Source organism: Cyrtonyx montezumae, unplaced genomic scaffold (assembly GCF_038088225.1).
Source record: "Cyrtonyx montezumae isolate F1298 unplaced genomic scaffold, pur_monq_1.0 scaffold_8, whole genome shotgun sequence".
Taxonomy (NCBI): Eukaryota; Metazoa; Chordata; class Aves; order Galliformes; family Odontophoridae; genus Cyrtonyx; species Cyrtonyx montezumae.
Window position 1 is genome coordinate 66422061 of NW_027072089.1, and position 24296 is coordinate 66446356.

Sequence of the window (24296 nt, forward strand, 5' to 3'; positions counted from 1 at the left end):
GAAGAACTGGGCTTTTTTTAGTCTGGATGTAAGGAGGCTGAAGGGAGACCTAATTGTAGTCTGAAATTACCTTAAAGGAGATTGTATTGAGGGGTTGGTCTCAGTTGACAAGTGACAGGATGCAAGGAAATGGCTTTAAGTTGTGTCAGGGTAGATTTAACTTGGATGTTGGGGAAGAACTTCTTCATGGAGAAGATGATCAAGCATTGGAACAGGCTGCCCAGGGAAGAGGTGGAGTTCTCATTCTTGGGAGTACTTCAGAGACATGGCCCCAAGGGGCATGGTTTGGCAATGGAACTTGGTAGGCCACATTGATAGTTGCACTGGATGATTCTATGATTTATATGTGCATATATATATCCATATTACTTGAGAACTGAGAAATCAAAATCCATGCTCAGCAGCAGGTAAAGAATCCTTCCTAGACGAGGCAGATTAATTCAGTATTCCTGATTGTCCTAAGACAACTATATTTCTATTTTAAAAAAGAAAAAAGGTAACTGCCAAAAGTAAATGGACATGGATTCAAAAACACAAAAAATGACAGTGCAACTGAGCGATTATGCAGTTGCTGGCTCATTAACTGGGTGGCAAAAGAAGGCATGGTAATTGTGTAGCTGCTGATGAGAGAATTCTGACTGCATTCTGTATATTTTTACCTCATCCTAATAAACTCAGTTCACAAAAGGCTAGGAACAACAAGCAGTGTCTCAAAGGAGTGCTACATTTTATATATATGACCCTTCCTTTATCAAGCATTGAATGTGCAGATCTAAAAACAAAACGTGTGTCTTGAATCTCATAGATGTTCCTTTAAAGTCAGGCTTGAAGATATGTTCAGATTTTAGAACTTGGGTTGTTCATTATTTTTCAGGTAAAGATCATGGTATATTGTATGGGATTAATTGTTTTAACTTTAATGTCATTTTCCATTATATAAGGTCTTGACAGTATTTATGTCTGTGTGAGTGTGTGTAGAATTTCTTGTATGTGTAAATACTTGTATTTTTCCCTCTTCCTAAACAAGTAATTTGAGAAGCAGATCAAAGGCTCTGAACTGTATGTTGAGAATAATGCTTTCATACAACACTGTTTTTCTGCTGTGGCTAGCAAGGTCTTGTGGGTATTAGTTTGTCTAAGTTCCTATGTGGGTATCTTCCATTTTAGTTAAGTAAGTCAAACTAGAGTTAAGGGCATTTGAATATTGCAGGACTGTGTATGGGAGTCTTCTTTCCTTACAATGTGTTCATTAAAGGCTGCACTTTTCCATGAGACTATCAGGTTTGATTATTCATAAATTAAAACACAGGCAGTATGATGAAGCAAAGTTTATTCTGAAAGCCTGATTATCTGGAGAGGCAGGATTGTCTTAAACAAGAAACAGTGTATATACCTACATAGGTTTAAGGTATTGACAGTTATTTTGATATTGACATTCATACTTGTTTGAGTTGAGGGGTGAAGGATGAAGGATAGCGAAGGTAAGGGACAGCGCTAAGCCCCAGTGTGAAAAAATTACTTCCTTTTAAAAAACCCAGATATTTTTAATTAATCCTCTACAAGCTGATAGTTCTCCTGCACACATACATTTACATAACTATGCTTTATTTAGCTTGAAAAGAGAACAGCAAATATGATTAATATTCTATTTTGGCAGCCAGATTTACCTGTTCCACTGCTTTGGTTTGCTTTGTTTTTCATTTTCCTTGTAGTGTTAAAGAGATTCAAGTTGAGAAGACATTCAACAGAAGCTTTTATAAGAAGTTTTTTGACCTGGATAAAATAAATAAATTCAAAGCTGCATTCAGTTATATAACTATGTTCGACTTCGTGTTATCTAGAGTAGAACAGTTGATAAAAGTTAATCAGTGCCAAGGTACAGTTCTTTGTAATTCAGAAGAGCTAACCTGTATCTCTGACTTTGTCTCTTGAGTGTCATTTTTGAAGTGTCACTCTTCCATTTTTTAAATCTGAGTTAGAGAGATGCTGGTTTTAATGTCTTCATACAGTTTGACCTTAGACATGCTATATAATGTTTTTTTGCAACTTGCTCTATTTGTGTGAGAATACAAGTTTTGAGGAAGAGGTCAGATCTGGAAGGGGAAAAGAAAGCCTTACATTTAGCTGTACTCTTGTATACTCATAACAGATTTAATGAATATCATGAAATAGTGTCTCATTTAAAGTACTTGTACATTATTCATATAAGTCATCCTGTTTTCTTAAAGACTTCTAAAAATCAATGCAACTTAATGGATTTCCTTATTGTGATTTTGTCTTTTGTCTCCTTCTGCACTGTGGGGATTTCAATTCCTTTTCACCTGGAAAAGGAGGTGTATTTTATCATCAGTATGACCCTGGAAATCATTACAACTATTATTTATCTAGGGCCATTAAATGCCTTAGTGTCCTAAATGGGCTGATCAGGTGGAAGCAGAAGTTACTGTAAAAATTAAATAGCCAGGTGGAGCTGTGAGGTTCACTTGGTCCTAGGTGTTACAGGCTTATATAGCTTAACTGAAGCAAGCTTTCATTTTCACCATAGGAGTGTCTCCTCATTCTGAATCTCAGCCTACTGTGGATCCACAGTTCTTGTTGACCCACCATACATCTTTGTTATCATACATCTAGTTTAAAAGTCTTTAAGATCTGATTTCCCAGGCTGCCTCTTGAACATCTTAACTTTGGAAGACCGCCATTACAAATGTTTTAAGAGAAACAGAATGGTTAGTAGCCCTTTTGTCACAGCTGTGAAAGCAAGCAGCTCCCACAGAGGATACCTGGAAAGCCAGTCTTGCTCTGTTAGTGACACAAAGTGACTTGTGGTCACCGAGCAGGACAGGACTGGGTCTTAGAACAACTATGAGAGGCTCAGGCTTCTCTGACATGCTAGATACACCTCAATAGATTTAATCTTGAGATGAGAAGGTTTATTTCCTCTTCAAGACAAGGCATAAGCTCCAGTTGGTTGGGACCATTCCATGAGATGCCTAAAAACTTGAGGAGGAAGTGATTGGCAGAAGGAGAAAGGATGAGAGGAGTCTCCTGAGCTGCTGGCTCCCAAATATGACTGAGGTGTAAATAGACTATTTCAGTGTAAATGAACTAGGACCAAATTTTAAAGGTATTTGTGGGCTTAAGGATTCACTTATGAAGATTGTATCATGCTTTTGTTTCCACATGAGTTAGGTAGTGAAGCATCTTGCAAATCCATTACCTGCTTGCCTTGTAACAAGAGGTTCCAGGAGCTAGTATTTTTGGAGTGGGATGTCACTGCTGTAGGTAGTAGTGCTGAGTGGACCTTTTGGTCTGCTTGGGCTTTGAATACAAAGCTGCATAAAAATGATGGGTAACTAGAGGAGAAAGAGTAGGAAATAATCTCAGGCAGCATCCTTTGCGTGTTGCTCAGATCAATATTATGTTCCTAACCTGACAATTCTTATAAAGGTTGCTGGCTTTCCCCCTCCACAAAGTAAGCGATGATGGTGATTGCTTTTGACAACCTTTGAAACAGCACAAAGAGAAGAAAATAAAAATCTATTTCTACTGTTATGTCATGGAGCTTCTAAAGAGCCTTTCTTTATCTATGTTGGCACTATTATACCCTTGCTTTAAAATCCAGATTGATTTGTTTCCCTTAACATAAAGGAAGCTTGATTCTGTCTTGTGAGCTGATTTTTCTGTCACAATTAAAGCTCAGAGATGTTTGCTGTGATCTAGGTCATGCTGACCTTAATTAAGGACCAATTCACCATGTGTCAGGTAACTAATAGAGGACTATTTCAGAGTCCTCTACTGCAGTAGTTCTTGAACTACTACTTGTACAGACAAGTTAAAAGGCATGACATTAATTTGTTTCCAAAACGTTTTTATTTGAATGTGATTTAAATTTCCCCATTTATGGAAACATTTCCTGCGATGACTGATGTTCCTGTAACTACCATAAACAGGCTAGATTAGAGATAAATATGGAGTATTTATTTTAAAACCGGTAATATCTAATCTAAAATGAAGTATTTGACAATTAGTAACTTGCCACCTACTCCCCCCTTTTGTATATTTTTCTCTACTGTTCATGTGTTACTGTTTTGTATGGCCTGTAATTTCTCCTTGCCTGGAGATCCACTTTGCTGTAGGATCTAGGCAGGCTGCCTGGAGATCACTTGAGAAGAAAGTGGGGGATCATTTCTCTGCTACAATGGGGGGAGAGAATATGGTCTTTTTTTGGATACCACAATCCATAGCTACTCTGTTGTACATCTATATCTGATGTGACAGAGGGCAAGACAGTTGGCAGCTGTGAAGTTGGTCATTTTTTTTCAGCTCCTTCTGTTGTGACTGTAAGGTCATTGAATTTCATTGGGGAAAAAAAGAGACTGTGGTCAGATGAGGTTGGTGTGGGGTAAATAACTCCCAAGGATGGTACTTCACAAAGAAATAGTATAGATGATGGTATTTTAAGTAGTTCTATATAGATAGGATACAAATAATACAAAAGAGAAGATGGCTCACCTTCAGGATGTCAAGGCTCACAGGGGACTCCATGTGGGAGGGATCTCCAAGAAGAGATCCTTCCCTGGTGGTGGTCAGCCCTTAAATGGGGTTTGGGAGAGGTGGAGCCAGGCTCCACCCCTTCCACTCACACAGGTATATCACCTTCACCTGTGCACCCATGGCTGACTCGGTGCTCACCTCAGGTGGCCAATCAGTGGTTCAGGCCGTGATTCAGCAGTTCCCATACAGTTGGTTGATGGGAAGCGGCATATGATACACAAATATGATATTTAAATATCTATTAAAATATGCTATCAGATGTTAATAACGTGAAAATAATTTGACTGTGTTAAATGAACCATAACTTTGGGAGACATTTAGACTCTCGGATTCATCTTAGAGCTTTATCTGTAACTGCAATGCATTTTCTTAAAAATATCTGACAGATTTTTTTGTTCTATAACCACCTTGATCAGTATCATGTTTCAACCTGAACACGGTCTGGTCCTACAACTAGATCTTTAAAGTGGTTTGTTCACTCAATATTTCTTCAGAGTATGAGTAATACAGAAACTAGTATTACAAATTAAATCATTTCTGTACTTCAAAATTTCTTACATTTTCTTCTGCTGTAATGTAATTTCTCTGTAATTATAACTTTTTAAAAACTTCTGTATCTGTAGTTGCACTAGTTTTTGTATTCCATTTGTACTGCAGTCCTTAGTATCTGATAGTAGTCTTTAGCCGTAGTTGGAGACTTAATTTTTTCTTATATCGATAATAGAAATTTTTAATGAACTTTCTATGCTATGGTTTATATTTAGTTGATTTTTAATTATATGAAATAATACTATGTTGAACTGGATTTTTTTTTGTAGAAATATGTATTTTTATTTGAATTCCCTTCTGGTAGTTGTTTGGATTTATCCATTAAGCGTTTTCAAGCCGACAATAAGCCTGTTTCCTATAATGAGCTCTGGATTGAATATTAAATTAATGTTGGAAGATTGTTAAAGGATCATTTAAATAACAGTTTAATACTGCCTGCAATGTAAAATAGCAGGCAAAGTATACAAAGCAATTGTGGAAAAATAGACTGCTGAAGAAAAATTCATTAAACCAGCTAGATTCTTTCTGAGATGCATTTAGAATCAATTTTAACTTGCTTTTAAAATGTATTCATTAAATGTATTAAGGAACGGTTCTAATGCTGTTTTTATTTCTTACTAGTTTAATTCATACTGAATTCTTTGTATAATTCTTCATCGTGTATTTTAGCATTACAAATCTCACTTTTTTCATCTCAATTCATTTAGTCATTTGTTGAACACAGTAATTGTTTGCTTGCTCAAAGTACTGAAGAAGCACATGGAAGAACTTAATATTCTTTAAACTGTTTTTAACTATTTATTTTTCGTATATGAACAGTGCAATTTTCTCTTCCGATACATAATAGTTGTGGAACTATTGCAAGCACCAAATAGTGTCCATTTCCTGCATGCAATCTGTGGTTAAAACTATTTTTTGAATCCATCTAGTAGCTACTAGCCCCCTCTAAAACATAGTTGATTTTTCTTTCTTTTACCCACTGAACAAAAAGTAAAGATAGTTCATTTAGTAGCTGTACAGCTCTGATTCTGTGTAAACAAAAAGAATTTTACGTCAGATTTACTTCCCAAATTCTTTATTATTTTTATAGATAGGAAGATAACATAAAACCTACAGGGGAAAATATATATGGTGCACATATACTTTGTGTGTGAATACTTCCATTTAATCAGATGACAGTCAGGTTTGATATCTCCAGGGGAAAAAAAAAAAAGGGAGAGAAAAATGGTGAGTTTTCAGGTAGGCCGTGAAAACAAGAGCAAAACAATTTTGTAGTAATGGCGCAGGAGTACCATTTGCATACCTGTGCTTTCTGTAGAGGTTGGTTGATACACTGGGTCTGTACATTTTCATTAGCTGGGCATGTTGCATTATTACCTCCTCTTTCTTACTGCATTGTAAGTGCATGTGTGTGAGTCTGTATGTGTAATTTCTTGCCCTGAAATTCTTCAGGGCACCAACTTTAGGCAGCTGGGTTAGGTGCCATGCATTCTCACCAGCTGAAGAGAAGCCTGATCTCCAAACATACCTCACCAACTGTACTGGCTGTGGGAAGAGAAGGACCAGCCTTACTGAGCCAGAGCAAAACTCCATCCAGCCTAGAGTCCAGTCACCAGCACAGTGGTGGGAGGTGGTATGCCCAGGAAAAAAAGCACAAAAAACAATGTGAGGGTATTGCTTGTATAATAGTTTTCAAACCTACTTGCCCAACTCCTAGCAATTCCAAAATGAGAGGTTGCATATTTGTATTGTATAAAATATTGTCAGTTATTCTCCCGTAAGTTTTTCTAAAGGGCTTAGGGTTAATAAAAATGTCAGCTTCCTCAGCATCACATGCCAAGGAGTATAGTTGTTTCACTAATGTCTTTTAGATGTTTTGACTGTTTACCAGTGCTGCTGTAATCCCTATATTTTCTGTTCTCTATTCAGGAATGTGTCAATCTTTGAATATTTGCCAAAACAGTGTCCTTTTTCCACAAGTATTCCTCATGGCTCTTCTCTATATGCCCTTTTTTCATCTACCCCTTCTGAGGGGAGTGTACCACCATAGTGTGTCATAGTCAAGGTGTGCTCTTGCTGTCCTTCTGCACAGTGGTCTGACTGTCTGACTACTGCCAACTATATAGAGCACTTCCAAGTTTGGATTGTTCCCAGTGTGGCAGAACTGTGATTCAGGCTAAGCTATTCTCTTGATTCTCTCATAACTTCTATAAAAGAGTGTTTTGTATGTCTCACTGTCTTACCTCAAAACAGAGGTGAGTCACTGAGATACAGCCATAACTACATCCTAGACAAGTCATCATATATCCCAACATGTTTTCTGTGACATCCCAAAGGACACATGAGAGGAGAACTAAGAGGTGTGGCAATAGGATTGAGAATTGCTTGCACTGGAGCAAATGATGCAACTCAAGAAGGATTATAATTAATGCTGGATATGATAAATGATTAGTCTTTTACTTTTTTTTTGTCCTTGATCAAAGAAATAGGTTTTATAAGGTTTTAACCTCTGAGTTTTGGTCTTGCAGCTTTGTGTTCAGATATTAAGCATATGGGGGTCATAAAGGATATCAAGCGTATAGAGGATAAGTAATGCAATGCATCATAACAGTCTCTCAGTTATCAGTCAGGCTTATTAGTTGCTGGTTGTGCAACTAACTTGTAGTTTCTGTCTTTTCATATATAGCAAAGGAGCTTACTATTTGCTAAAATGATATTTTGTCTAGTCTTCTACAAACTGATAAAGTGATGCTTTATAATCAGGGTGTTTTGATTAAATTAAAACAACCATCATTCATAAATGAGTACTTTATATGTTATTTTCTTAGAATTTCAGGGTTTATTCACAGTAGTATTAACTGTTCTTTCATCAAGTGTTTTTAAAATTGAGTATGCTTTTATTTTTTTCCCAGACTTGTTTTTAGAAAGTAAATGCATCATTTATTATGTCTAAATATAGTGATATAGAAACATTATCTCTATTGTTTGCAACTATGATTGAAGTTAAGACACTTACATGGAAGTAACTGAAAGAATAGTTCAACTTGAAAGCACCTTCTTCAGGTTTAACTGCTGCATCTCTTCAGGGCTGATCAAAAACTAAAGCATGATGCTGAGGTCATTGTCCAGTTGTCTCTTAAGCACTTCCAGACATCAAGCATCAACCACCTCTCTAGGAAACCTGTTCCAGTGTTTGACTGCTCTCACAGTACAGAAATCTTCCCTAATATCCAGTCTGACCCGCCCCAGACACAGCTTTGTACCACTCCCACCCTGCCATCTATCCAAAGAAGGAGAGACCAACACTCCCCTGTGCTTCCTCTCCTCAGGGAACTGCAGGGAGTGATTGCATTGCTATTTGAATTCACAGAAATAGAACTGTATTTTCAAGAGCTTCTTTCTACTTTATCAATAGCATTCTAATTCTATTCCAGTCAAATTTAGTACAAAGTTTTAAATAAATAACTGTAACAACAATATGACTGTAATCATCTGGAAATTGTAATCTTTTCTTTATATTGCTGGTAACTTTTCTTTGTATATAGGAAGGCCTGCCAGTTTTTGTAGTGTCATGATGAATTTTAGTAATAGTTACACAGCTTGTCATTCCTAAAATGCTTAGAAAAGTAGTATGTAAATTGTAAATGAACCTGTAATAAATGCGATAAATGCAAAACCTGCTAGTAAGACAGTGCAGCAGGTAGTCATGAGGTTATCCTGGAAATGACATTGTCACCAGTTTAGTGTACTTAAGAAGTACCTAAGAAGGAGAATGTTGAAATATGAGCAATGAAGGCATTTGAAAATCTGTTGAAAAATGATTATATGGAAATCTGAGTATTTTTTCTTCTATTATGATATAAACTAGTTATAAGCTATTTAAAATCGAATTACAATTAAAATAACATTTGTTTTGGGTACTCAGTAGCTTAACTACAAAATGCTGACAGGTCTATTTCAATTCTCCTGTTGTGGTGATTTTTACTGCTAGTGAAAGACATTCTGCTTGTTACCATGTGATCAGACTTGCATTATCAGCGATTTTGGAATCTATTTATCCCACAGAAGTTGAATCAGCCAAAATGAAAATATTTAATCCATACAAAAATATTTAAAAAGATGTTGCAGGATGCTTTTGTATCCAAATATGTAGATGAGCAAAGAGTTTGAAGAGTGTCTTGATAGAAGTATATTATTTATATTTTGAAAGAAGGGAGGTCTTCACTTGAAGAAGATTTGAGGTTGTTTGAAGGCATCAGCAAATGTGGATGAGGTTGATTTAATTGATAGCTCTACTTGGATTTCCAAAAGACATTTGCAAATCCTTTGCCTGAGTATTTTCAGGCAACTGAACAGTGAGGAGGAAAGATCAACGCTGGAATAAATACTTCTTTAATAGATATGAAACAGAAGATAGGAATGAATGCTAAGTTCTTAGATTTAAATAATCAAATAAATGTGGAAGCATGGAACATGTTTCTTTGCTGGGCAATACCTGCTTTTATTTAATGATTGCTCCCAGCTATTTTGAGAGTAGCAGCCTGTTCTTTACAATGCTGTGTGGTATCTTAGGCATTTGTAATGTGTAACCACATGCTGCTCTCCAGGGGTTGTCATTAACACTGCTGTGAAAGTTGAGGTACTATGTTGGTCTTTCAGATGTTAGTCAGAATATATCCCAACATGTAATTTAGAAAATACTTTAGTTCAGGGTATCCAATGTACTTCATGCAAAGACTTTGTAGGAGAAAATGTGACCTGATTAATGATATCTCTGCAGTTTTTAGACATGAAGTAGATAAAATGACATCTTTTTTGCAAAGATAAATACAAATGGAATAAATTGGAAGTAACAGCATGAAGATCTTTCAGTGTCTACTTTATAATATGAATCAATTACTAAATATTGCAATTATTCAATATTGAATATAATTCAAATTAACTATTTTCTTTGTCCCAAGTTGCTGACTTTTGATACTGCTTCCCTGGCACCAAAAAACTGAACTGTAAGGTTTCATGGAGTACTGTGTTTAGCTCTGCACCCCCCCAGAACAAATAAAACATGGACCAAAGAAGGGCCACAAAAATAATCAGAGGGTTGGAGCACCTCTCCTTGTGGAAGTGGCTGGGAAAGCCTGTTTTTTTTTTTTTTTTTTTTTATCCTAGGGAAGACTCCAGGGAGAAATTATTGCAACTATTGTAATCTACAAAAAAGATGGGAGAAGACTTTTACCAGGACTTGAATAATGGTAGTACAAGAGATAATGGTTTTAAAATAAAAGAGAGTAAACTTACATCTAATCTAAGGAAGAAATTCTCCATGATAAGGAGAATAAGGCAGTAGTACAGCTGCCCGGAGAAGCTGTGTGTGCCCCATTCCTGGGGGACACTCAAGGCCAGGTTGGATGGGGCCCTGGGCAGCCTGAGCTGATGGGGGGCAGCCCTGCCCATGGCAGGGGGTTGGGGCTGGGTGGGTTTTAAGGTCCCTTCCAACCCAAACCCATTGAATGATTCAGGACAGTAAATTGTACTGCTAAATACCTTCCATTTAAAAATTTACCTAAATGCTGATTGGAGTTTAAAAGGTGACTGATGTCTTAAAAAACATTATTAGCTTGTTAAAGGGTGAAGTCATTAACAGCTTCTCTGGAATTAGTTTAATCCATTTCTGTAGTTCATCTCTTTCCCTTTTTCTACACATCTCCATGTATATTTGTTTACATATTATTCTTGCTAAAGAATAATATTCTTGCCTAGCATAGGCTGCAAGTAAAGAAAAATGAAGTTGACAAAGTTTGCCTTAGTCATGAGACAAGTGCAGCATGTGCTTAAGGACCATATCCTATTAAAATCTTATCCAATTCATTTTGAATAGTAACAGAGGAAAAATTGCCTAAAATGCTAGTCTTATATGAACCATTATTTCATTTAGTTAGAGATCATATAAAATACTATTTTAAAATGTCTAATTATTGTTCTCTAATTCATTTTAAACAAATATATTAATTGCAAATAGTTTGCAATAGGATGGAAGGGTACTGTAAGTTGTTTATGTACCAATTAACTCTCAATTGATTTTAATTTCATTGTTGGAAATTTGTAGCATACACTTCACTGTTTTTTCTCTTTTTTCCTAATCTTGAGTAATGAGTCTATATGGATTTAATTTCCAGAAAAATTGAGGTTTTGAATTTTTATGTATTTAATTTTGTCAGCAACAACTGAAAAATTAAGTTTATAAATACTTGACAAGATAATAAGAATCCCAAAGTGATTTTCAAGATACACAGTTCTGAATTCACTGAATTGGCTTATGCCACCAGCTCCTAAGTCATCTTACCTATAAACTGTGACCTGTTTAATTAAATAACTTCCTGTCATTCTTGACTTGTTCATGATATGAGAATAACTTTTCAATTGAAATTTAATTATGTAGAATGTATTTTGTTTTTTAAGGAAATAATAGCGATAATAATAAATCTAGCAGGTGAGTACTCTACTGAACTGTTAGTTGCCTCATGCTGACTACCATCATTTGCTATTTTAGAACCAGAAATGGCTGTTACAGTACCAGAATTTTGCCAGTGTACATCTAAAAATAAGAAAGGTGAGCAAAAACTCTGGAAATGAGGGTGCTCTGAACAAAAAAGAACGTGGAAGAAGCCTTGCAAAGCACAGTCAGAGGGAAAAAGATTAAAGATAGCCAGCTCCCTTTAGGTTAATTCTCTTGGAGTTCCTCCAAACACAAAAATTCCTTCTACAAATTGTGGGATACAAAAAGCAACTTTACGCAAGGAAGTCTAAAGAAGAAAAGCAACTTTACGCAAGGAAGTCTAAAGAAGAGACCAAAGTGAACACTGGTTGATTGGGGTTGCAGGAAAGGAGTTGTAATGAGTGTGTTGTCTAATTTAATACATTATTTTTAGTGCCTTTTGTTACAGAAATGGGGCTTGAGTGATTATCAGTTCATTTTTGTGTTAGTATATCCTTCTGATAGCTTTTGAAACTACTGAATAATTTCTGCAAGACTGATTAGAATGAATGATGTTTAGAGAGATTTTTTTTCTAATGGAGGAACTTCATAAGGCTGGTAGATGGTACAGAACTATTATTATAATACTCCTGCTGTGGGAAAGGGGGAGAAGAAATCTTCTGTTACACATTTAACTGAACAGCTGGTCCTCTAAGGACAGATATATGTGTGATAGTTTTCAGTCTTTTATTAAAGAGGTGAAGGAGATTAATTTCTTGGAGAAGGCCGAGACTGTTTCAGGAGTCAGACATGGAACTCTCTCTTTCTGGGATAACACTTAAAATTTTATTCTAGATGAAAATATCAGTTGTTTACAAATTCTGGTTCTAAAACATAAATATACATCAAAGTAGTTTTGCAGGTATCTTTTTTTTTTTCCAAGCTGTCACATGTTCAAATGTGTTCAAGCAGTTTTAGTCACAAAAAAATAAAATGAGCCACAAGGCGCATGGAAACACAAAATAACTTTCTTCCCTGAGGCAGAAAGGGGAGCACAGTGAGTGGCTTTCACCTTCTGGGTGAAGAAAATGAATTTCCTTCTGGCAAAAAAATATTTTTAATATTTTAAAAGTATGAGGTCATTGATCAGCCATTATAATCAGTTACATTGATTGTGCATTACAGAGAAGTGTTCTAGAGGGACCATAACACTGATTCTTACTTTTTGTGTATTTTGTTGTGTTTGCTTGTTTTGATTTGTCAATTTATGATCATTTTTCATACACGCTGGCATATAGATAAGCTCTCTATATGTGCAGAATTAAGAATTTACTCTGTGGCTAAGCGTATCCTTTTTAAATGCTGCTCTTCAGTTTCTTTTAACTGTGAAGAGTCTACTTTCTAGCTGAATTTTGCCCAAATCTAAAACCTTAAATAAACCAAGCAAGCAGAGACATGTTTCCTAACTTGTTTTGTCACACCATCCATCACTTGTTTTGTCACACAGTCCATCAGAAGAAAGATCCAGTGGGCAGAGAGACTATTTGTTGGTTTTTTTTGCAAAAACAGAGAAGTTGCACAATAATTCTTTTTCTCCAGTTAATTTCCATGCAGACATTATAATTGATATCATTTCTTGTCTGTCCCTCAGCGTCCATTTAAATATTTAATCTTTGTATAGCTCAGTACTTCCTTGTATACACATGCATTTGTAGGCAGCTTTCATCAGTTGAAAAAGGAAATGGTACTATTACAGTGTAATCTATGTAGCAGGCTACATTTTGTAAACAACTCAGTTAACTTTACAACTCTCTTGAGAAATTAGTCATAGCTACTTTACTTAGTCTTCATTTGTTTTTAAATATAATCTATTTTATTAGTTAAGCACTAGACATGCGACCATTTTACTTTCACTGATACTGATACAATCTGCTTGAATGTAAAAGTACAATTCAGAAAGTGCCCTATTGCCTGTAAGCAGATACAGTTTTTAGTAAATCAAAGAAGGAAGAAAGATCAGGAATGGTAGATCAGGCATCCTTGAGTGACTAGCGGTGCAGGCTTGTACTTGGAGTATGCAGTGACACTTTTTTGGTGGTACCTTGTTGGTCTTTGATATATATATATATATATATATATATATATATAATTCATATTTAAATCAACTTCTATAGACATTGTATTTAGGTATTAAGCAGGAAGTGCCACAGTATATACAGTTAGTAGGTATATTTAAAGGGATGCAGGTAGCCCAAGAGATGGACTTGCCTTTCCACTGACTGTTCAGAGTTGTTAGGACTGTTCTGTGACTCAGTATTTCCATTTAGAAAATAGAGTGGGAGCTTTCTAGAGCTCATGGATATTACTGAGGGTTGTTTTGTTTCTAGTTTTCCTTCGTACAATTTCTGTTTATAAAGATGAACTAGGTTAATGTGTTACAAGTTATCCAGTACTTTTTCTGCTGTTGTATTACAGTCTTTTCCATAGCTCAGTCTTGCTCTGCTTGATAGTAGCCTTAAACCATGTGTAGTCTCTTTAGGTGCCTTTTAATTCTTTTGTAAAGGCTTTTGATGATAGTTTTATCTGCGCAGTTGATCAGAGCTCTCATAGCAGAATGCAGTTTCTGACCAGAAGAATCACAGCACCTCTCGTTTTCAACGTGAATCTGCTGGAGGAAAGGAGGGATATACAGGATGAGAAAAGGATTTTCAGAATTCCTGCTCAGGGAAATAACAAGGCTACTCTAACTTAGGAATTCATTCTGAGTGCTTTGGTCCAGAAATGATTCAGAGCATGGAATCTTCTCAGAACAGGAGAAATATTTTGTATGATTGCATACCAACTAGAATACTCGACTAGGAAGCAGCAAGCTTAGTTAAGTTTTCCTTGGGCCAAAAAGATTTGAACTTGTGTCTTTGAGGAGAATGCATGTGAGACTTCACAGCAAACCTCAGGTGGAGATCATCTCCAGCATGTTCGTTGAAACTGGACTGATACTAAGGGAAAAAAAAAAGATAAGATTTAGGAGAAGGGAGATACTCAGCAAGTATTTTTATTTTCCATTAAACCTTTTATAGCCACTTTATGTTTCACTCAATAACTCTTACTGGCATAAACAAATATATGCTCAAGCAACAGTGACAAAATATCTGTTGCTCTGAGCTAAAAACCATTTCATCCATTCCTTGGAAGAGTTTTCTATGTTAATGCCTTAGTGATACATTTCTGAATGAACTCTGCCCAGCCACAAGAAGTGAGGTTTTTCTTAACACAATTTCTATTACATATCCACCTATATGCTTATCTCCACTATGTATGGCAAGAGGGTTTGAACAGCCTTATTCAGGTATTGCAAGCATGCACAGAGCTTCATGTGGGCTGCATTACCCCATTGAGAATCTGAAAAGCCTGGTTAATTAGCTTCCTTGCTTGTCACTCACTTGTTTCCTCCTATTTTCTCACTTCATCTGGTTCGATTATAAAACTATAATCTGTTTTTCTATGCCTGTGAAGATGATACTCATAATTTACTCCTCCATCTAGCTATCTCAGTGTATTTCTTTTTACTTTTGGTTGGTTATATTCCTGAAGTTTTGCACTGAACACTCTGTAGCTTTATGAATCTGTATGGTATGTTTAGTAAACATGTTTGCAGCTTTTGAATCGATCTGTACATGCAGATCGGTTATGCTGCACCTGGAGTACACTGTCTCATTCTGATCCCCCCAGAATGTGAGAGACCTATGCAAACTGGAAAGAGTCCAATGGAGGGATACCAAAATAGGCATTGAAACAGCTCCCTGTGAGAGGATGAGAGAGCTAGGAACTATTCAGCCTGGACTAGAGGATTGGGGGTTCATATTAAAGGGTGTGAATACCTGAAGAAGTGCAAAGAGGACAGAGCCAGGCTCTTTTGAGTGGTGTCCCGTGACACGACAAGAGGCACTGTGCACAAACTGGAACACTGGGGGTTCTGCCTAAATGTCAGGTAGGACTGCTGTACTGCATGATTGATGGAGCATTGGCACAAGCTGCCCAGAGAGGCTGTGGCATCTCCTTCTCTGGAGGTAATCAAAACCTGCCTGAACATGAAGCCTGAGCACCCTGGTTGAGCAGGGGTGGGACCAGATGGACCTAGACATTCCTTCCCAGCTCAAGCAGTCTGTGAGCTTCTTTATGATGGCACTCTGTTAATATCTGTTAACATTTTGTTGCAAAACCTTCTCACTGCTCATCTGAGAATTTTCAGTGCCCAGCAGTCCTTATTTTCAGGCATTTGTTCTCAATTTTATTTCAAAACTCATCTGTGTCTGCCAGTTTGCACAAACTACCCCTCCACTGTAATCTCTCATGTAAATTTTTGTTCACTAATCCACATTTTTTGAGAGTGACATTACTGATATCAAAAATAAAACAATTTTGAGTTCAAATTTTCCTCTGTGTGCTGTCATCTCTTTGTCATCCAGTTCCATAGAAAAGTTTCATTTAATCTTTTATCTCACTTTAAAGAAACCTTATTTCCCATATCCATGTGTTGTTGTGCACACTGAGCATCTGATGCTGTAAGTTTGAGTGTAAACTTTATAAGTTTAGTTTTGTGTTTGAAGCAAATACAGTAGCTAAAAGCATATCCTGGAAGAAAGATACCATGTCTCACTATGTAAATCCTCAGCAAGGTTGATGTTTATAGCTAATGCTTATAGTGGTTCGGGGTAAGATAAAATGCAGGCCAGGCTGCTGATGTTGTATTTTTACTCCATAATCCTATAGCACTGCAGAAAACAATCTCTTGCCAAAAGAGGATTGCAGTCACTTGCCTGCTGGTGTTGTTTCTAGGAGCCATAGCTGTCACTTTACAGCAGTAGATCCCACCTAATTAGGATTCAGCAGCGTTCAGCAGCAGATGTAGAACATGAACTGAATTTCTTTTCTGTTAAATGTATACCTCACAGAATAGTCAAACATTCGTTATGTTCTTATTTCATGCTAAATGAAAATGCTATAATTGCTTCGCCATTGAATGTGAAGGCTTTTTAAAAGGTGAACTCTTGCTAGGAATCAAACAAAAGCAAAATACATAGCTGCAGCAATCTTTCACTTTTTTTTTTTAACCTCCCTAGATATTGGCAAATGTAATCATTTTCATCTGTGGAAACCTGGCTGGAGCATACCACAAGCACCTCATGGAGTTGGCACTGCAGCAGACGTATCAGGACACATGCAACTGCATCAAATCCCGGATCAAGTTAGAATTTGAGAAGCGACAGCAGGTAAAGTCACACCCATGTTTGGTCTGCTTTGCTCTTTTAGTGGTGTTTCCTTTTCAGTGCTCTGTGCTCTGGTTTGCCAGTGGATGAATGGAAGTTTTGTGCAGTTTGCATCTAAGAAGGGATTATAATTATTTGTGTTGTCAAATGCATGTTTTCTTCTATTTGTTTTATGAAAACATTTTGCATAAGGAATGTTGAAAATGCTATATAGATTCTGTTTCTATATGTCTCTTTTTGTTGCTGTTGTCTTCATTATATGAGCTGTGTTATGTACATACGTGCTTTGGGAATCATTAGTTCTTCATGCCCAAGACCAGTACTGTAAAATCATCACCAGAAGATATTACTGCACTGTTTTCAAGACTACAATACTGATGAATCATGTGATACAGTTCCAGGGGTCAGGTGTGTTAAGAGGAGCTAGGGGAATTGAATAATGAGACTAACTGTCATTTACTGTAGCAGCTGAATAAAAGGCTTCTCTGATTGCTTTATATAGTTCTTTGTCTCTTTGCAAGTTCGTTACTGTGCCTATCATCCTGACAGATAGGTGCTTCATCTAAGAAAATTTGAAATACAAATTAGTTTATCAAATAGTAAAGAAGATGGGAATATTTTGCTCTCAAGGTCACCAGTCTAGAACATCTATCAACTGTTAAGGGTCAGAAGAGAGAGCCCTTCCCAGTAAACTGACCTGAACTGTCATATCTGTCTCATGAAAATCCATGGCCATTTTAAATGAATGTTTAAGATCCGTCATGAACACTTAGTAAGGCAGAAAAAGAATGAATTGTCTATACTGTGACTTTAACAGATGTTACGTGTCCAGAAGACTAGTCTTATTCTGCTGTGCATTTGAATCATATACTGTGAGAAGATGGTGCAAGACAGTAAAGATAGTCTTTAAGATAATGTTTTACAGTAAATAAAGGCACTGATCAGGTGTAAAACCTGTATGATTTTCCATTGCATTAGAAGTTTTGTGAACATATAATTTTCTAGCTCTGCCTCCCTGGGATGTGTATAGTGAAACCCTAGGCTAAAGAACTGATACTATGCAAAGCACATTTTGCCATCTGTTGAGCATAAGGGTCAGAGTATCTCCAGATGAATTTCAGTGAGACTGCTTGTAAGAGGAGTGCGGGGCAACTAATGCCCTGTGTCTGGGAGCAGTACCACTCTGATGCCAGCATCACTGGAAACATGAGGGTGATGTGAGAGCTTCTAAACTCATGGTGACTTAGTAGAGGAAGGCTAATGTTGTCCTCTGTGCTCAGGCGCTGTAATCAAACAGTACAACTCATAGTGGTCATCAAAGTTTCTTGTTCAGGAGTGACCTCTTAGATTCCTGAGCACAGTTGTAAAGATTTAGGCTTCCATTATGGATTGCTTTTTTCCTGTAAGTACAGGAAATGCATTGGCATATCTGTAGGAATCTAGATGGAGTATTACTGGACACACTGTCAATTGGTACTCTCAGAAGAGTAAGGATGGTGCTTGTACAGAGTACTGATAGGGTAGATGTGCTAGCTGGTGATTTGTTTAAATGTGCATTGTTTACTTTATGCTGCTAACTTTTATGGGGAGATATCAGTATCAGGAAATTTGGCTTCCCTGAACTTCTGAAGGTGTTGTAAAAATTGTTGAGAATCTGTCAACAAAGAGCAATATCTGGAATTCTATGCTGAATGCTTCCTCTTTGTTCTTTCTAGGAGTTGAGTTTCTCTTACATGTTAGGTTCTAGCAAGATAGAAAGCAGAAGCAACTGTTTTTCATTGATAAACATATCAAATTAATTAAGACATCTACGCACTTTTTAAGTAGTCTATTGCAGGTCTGGATTTGGGCATTTTCATTATTAGTAGCTAGGTCAATTACTCATTAAACTGGAGTAAATGAAGCATTCAATAATAGTTAATGATTTTTTTTTTTTTTTTTACCGCTGATGAATCACGAGATCATCTGATCATCTTACACAGATTTCTTTAGCCTTTATCCCCTCTACCCCATAATAGGTATTTTAACCCACGTCACTGCTCTTCTGATTTAAAAAAAACAAACCCAGAGTATAGATTTGTAGTGGAAATGCTAAGTCAGGGCTTGAAACAGTGATTGAGCGCCTGGTGGGAAGGCAGGGCCAACACAGGGGAGCTCAGGTGCGTGCAATGTACCTGAGTGACTGGAAGGGGTGGAACCAGGAATCCACCCCTTCCCAAACCTCATTAAGGGTTGGTGGTGAAGGTAAGGGTCTCTTGCTTGGAGATCCCTTGCCTACCTGAGGTCTTCTAAAGGTAAGCAGCTTCTTTCCTTTGTTGATGTGTATGTGGTTGTTGCATTTGAGCAAATCCAGGGTGATGTACTTACATGTCTGCAGACTTTAGTCCAGAAGTGGATGTAGTTTAGTCTGTCTTTTAATACTGTTTTAATGAAGAAGGAGATAGAGAAAATTATCCCCACTGTTAGTATTTAGGTAGCAAGTCAACGATGTTGCTGACTATTTTTAGAGAATTGAGCGAGATACATTGAAATAGATGGTGCAGGTGCTTATTAAAAAACGCTGAGTTTGATCAAAGCTTTTATTAGCCCATGCAAAGTTGCAGCCTGGCCCTTAATTCTACTTCTCTTTCACATGCACACACAATATTAATTTACTTCAGTGAGAAGCACCACAGGCTACTTTCACACAAGTGCAGAGTGTAGGATGTGCTTCTAAATGCTTAGGGTTCCAGGTCAAATTTTCACTCACTAACATCATGCCTTTTGTAATTGCTTCCAAAGGACAAACAATTTATTCTGAATTACCCTACGAATTTCCTCTTATCTTTTTTGGGAATAGGATGATACAGATGCAGTCTGTAGCTGTTGTTTTTCAATTTTGTTTTCTTTGTCTTTGAATAACCTTTTTGTGGTTTGATTTTATCTATAGATAAGTATATCAGGATACCACTCAACAGTGGAGAAATTGGGAGATCCTGATTTCAGATAATTCAGTGTTTTCAAGGGAGACAAATGCACTGGAGTCTGGTGGAAAAAGTACTGTGTGTGTATATATATATATATTCATATATAAATTAGATATACTGTACACATGCTGCTCTGTATTTTGTTAAGGCACAGCTGCACCCAAATGAATGGGAAGCCATGAGTTATAACATCTCTCGGCAGTGCAGAGACCTCACCAGCCAGGGCTTTATCCCACAGTTCAAGTTGAGTGCAACCAATGCTGGCAGCCAGTGTTGAGCAAAAGCCCAGAAAGTCAGCCAGGTTTGTGATGATGTGGCACATCTGAGGACAAGTGAGTTGATCTACAGATTAAGGTCGGGTCCAATTATTGCTAGGTAGTTTTAAGGTGAAAGTGGAAGGACAACCCAGAGTCCAGCTCCTACACCGTGGCTCAGGCAGGAGCTGAAAACCGATGGGTGAGCTAAAATGGGTCGTCTGGTCCCATGGATAGAGGTGGTGGCTGGAGGCCCAGATGACACTGGTCAGAGCTGATAATCAGTGCCCTCAGGGCATTTATGACTTTATATGATGTGTTACTTAGGCTTGGGTTGGATTTGCCCTATATTACATGTGTTAAGTGTATATATTTAGATGTTTGTGTACTGTAAGCCATGCCTTTTTATGAACTGAGTTTCTGTAGGGTTTTCTGTGGCTTTTAGTTCTGTAGGTGTTCTGAGATTTGCCTTTCAATTTCTATGACAGAAGGCATGATTTTGAACACCTACTTCAGTGTTTTCCGTACAGCTTTTATATCTTTTCAATGTATATAAAAGAGAATTGTGAAACTATTCTGACCTCTGTAGATTTACAACCTTATTTCAAGATATATTTTTAAAATAGCCTCTCATAACGTTGTTTGTCTTGCTGATGCAGCCTGGCTGACAGTCTGTAGGGGTAGTGACTCACTAGCACTGAGTGCAAGATCTTAACTCTGACAAGTAGTTAATGTAATTGCTCTTTTCTCCATCTTCTAGTGCTTTGTATTATGAGACATAGACGAAGAAATTCTTACAACAGCAGAGACACATTTGCTAGGTGTTGGTGTTCAGTGTGTTCCCTAAAATGCTGGCTTTATGAAGGAGGCAGCATAATGATGGTTTTAGAAACAACGCTCAAGTAGCAGATGAAAATGAATGAGATTTAAAAACACTGAATAGCATTTTAATTTTTTCACTGAAACATGGTGAAGCAATACCATTCATTACAAACACTGCAATGCTTCGAAACTGTTTTAAAATGAATCTGAAACACAGAAACTTCATACATTTCTGAGTCTTGAGGCTGTGAGTAAAGAATAGAAATACTTTAAGTACATTATTTGGAGCTAATATATGAAATTGGATTCCTGAATGTTTAATTAATGCATTTTAAAATGTAAGGTGTTCACATTTTTGTGAATGTAGAATAGATCTTCTGAGGGCTTACTTGTTTTCTTTTTTTCTGTGCATCTTCAAGGTTAGTAAGTAAGAAAAATGAAAAGTAAAAGTTAGTTTTGGTCTTTTTTGTTTTAGAATGCATTTTCTGCTCCAGGCCTGTTTGTACACATATGCGTAGTTGAGGTGCTAGTCCTTTCTGTTAATCTGGTGTCATTACCAGAAGTAAAGACTGTTGTGAGGAAGTGCCAATTCCTGTTGTCAACGGTTTGCGGGCCGGTTTGACCTGGTACTGTGACAATTGAGGCAGGGGACCCATGGGCCCGCACCCTGGGGAAGAGGAAGGGGAAAAAGGGAGAAGGGGGATGGGCATAGGAACAAAACAGCAGCAACGATCTGAGGAGGAAAGCTAATTTACAAAATAAGATATCAGAAAGCAAAATAAAAGTGAAAGATGGCTAGGGTATACAGGTTTAATAGATAGTCTCCAGCTCCCTAATTAATCCTGTAGCCTATGATGGATATTGAGAATCTTGAGTTGCTGGGAATGCTAAGCTGCAGAAGGGAAAGGCTCAGTGAGGACATATTTCAGTTACAATAATAGTAACAGTTACAGTCTATGTTAATTAACAGACTAATTAACATGGAAAAGTGTAAAAAGTTACAACTGTTATGCAGAAAACCTTCTAGTATCTCTTCTTTTTCTCTGATACTGCTCTCAGCTTTGTCATAGGATCATAGAATCCTTAGATTTGGAAGGGACCTCTGAAGTGTTTTACAGACTGATTTGGCCTGGGTCCATGACAGCTGGTGTGGGGAATTCACGGACCTATGCCCAGGGAAGGGGGAAAAGGGGGATGGGCCTAGGAACAAAACAGCAGCAATGATCTGAGGAGGAAAGCTAATTTACTAAATAAGGTATCAGAAAGCAAAATAACACAATATAACATAATATAATTGGAATTGAAACTAATAAATCAAATAAAATGAGCAAGAGAGAGTGTCCGATAAACCGAAGGCCTTACGCTAACGCTGAAGGCGGACGGCAGCGAGCACCCACTGCTGAGTCCATCCCAAAGGAAAGAGAGTGTCGTGTGACATGCGAACAGCTTTGATCTTTCTCTCTGAGTGGAAATATGTAAAAATACAAAGCATCGCACAGTCCTCTGGGGAACATAGTCCTCCTCTTCTGAGACAGGTATACCCATAACTACTGATGATCCATGAAGCTGGAGCTTTAACTCTTAATGCACTACATGATGTTATGATGTGGAATACCAATACCAAGAAATCATAAAACCATGACAGCCATCTAGTCCAAATCCTCTGCAATGAATGTATGCTTCTGTATTCTGTAACTTTAATATGATGCAGAAGAGAATTTTGCAGTTATTTCATTCAAAAATAATTGCATCACATACCTTTCCTTCATTAGGTTTGTCAGAAAAATGAGCCGGTACATAGCAGCATCACAGTGTAATTATTTTTGAAGTGGCAATTATTCTTTGTGTTTTATTGCTGTTGGTAGTTCAAAGATGGTTATTTTGGAACTCAGATATCAACACTTCAGTAGCTGGAGAAACACAGGTTGCAGTATCTTTGCTCAAACTCTTCATTTAGTCTAATAGGTTTAACTTTTTGCTCTGACATTGGGATGTGATATTCTGCTGTCTCTTCTATCAGGGTTTCTACACTTTCTTGATTCTTATCAGGAAAGTTCTTTGAAATAGCTTGATTTGCCTTCTATAAAAAATCTGAAGAATTCAATCTGAGTAGGACAAGTTCTGATAAGATGTATTCAGAATGATATTGTGGTTTAGTCCCAGTTCACTACCACTTCACTGTTCTCTTAGCAGAGTTATATTTACAAAGCCCAGCACAGTGGGACTAGACAATCTGTTTTTCAGTTCTTTACAGCTAAGTCTTCTGCTCTGTAAATGTATTCTGAAGGACCATTTTGTCATAGAAGTGGTGGCTATGATAGAACAATGTTCTTTCCAATTTCCAGAGCATAGTTAATTTCTGAGTATCTCTGGTGGACAAAAGGTGCATTTAAATGTGTATAAAGAAATCATAGAGCATAGTTAGGATTCTCCCAATACTGGTAGTAGAACAACTGAAACTTTAACCATTGTTCACTGTGACTGTGCAATAGCTGCTGGATTACCCTAAAGAATTTTTCCACTTTAAGTAATCTAATGCATCAATAGCATCATTACGTGCACTGTAAACATATTCATTACTTCAATAGTGACTATACTGTTCATTCACTTCAGTTGTAGTGGGGACACCTCAAGGCAGGTTGTTTCATTATGATTTGATTTCGATTATTTAATGAGGAAAATTGAAAGGGGAAGGTGCTAAAGATTGGTGTGTTCTGCATCTGGTAACAATAAGTATATCAGTGCAATATTAGTAAACAAGTGTCTGTCACTTGTGTCAAAAAAAAAAGACACTTGGAATGCATTAAAGCCATTGCATTTGTTTTGCATTGCTTTGGATATCCCATAAAAATGTTATTTCCCATATGTTTGTATTTTTTTTTTCTCATATCCATTAGATTATGATTACTGTACCCTCCTCTTTACTGCTGCAAACATTTCAATAAATTCTTTAGGAATTTTCCAGCTCGTGGGCAGCACTTGCCTTTTTTTGTGATTTGTTGGTACAATTCATTCTTCATAGTAATGCAAAATGTACTGCTATGGTTTTTGAAAGGCCTGTAGGCAGTAGATTACACAACATAACAGCTACTAGCAAAAAGATCAGTCTTAACAGCACAGGATGATGAATAAGACACTGCATCATGACCGTGAGTTGTAGATTAAAGAAATGAAACAAACTAATAGCAAAGGTGATGGTAGAAGGTACACAGTTATGCATGTGCTTAATGACCAGGCAGAACTGGTACTCAGTTCTTTGCCTATTATGCTTCACTGTTTCATAAGTTACTTAGGAGTATCATCCCTGCTGAGCTGGAGTCCTGAAGAGGATGGGTAGTTGATAGGTCCTCTGCCTACGCCTTTTCAGTTTTCAGAGTAACTCCAGATGTCCATTACCCGTGGGATATTTCCC

General features: G+C 37.1%; 1 protein-coding gene across 1 annotated transcript in view; it reads left to right on the plus strand.

Moving 5' to 3' along the window:
• ADCY2 (adenylate cyclase 2) overlaps window positions 1-24296 on the plus strand; it is a 181885-nt gene that overhangs the window by 58978 nt on the left and 98611 nt on the right. Inside the window, exon 3 of the mRNA XM_065752817.1 lies at window positions 16696-16845. Within this exon, the coding sequence (XP_065608889.1) occupies window positions 16696-16845 (150 nt within the window). The remainder of the gene's footprint in view (window positions 1-16695; window positions 16846-24296) is intronic.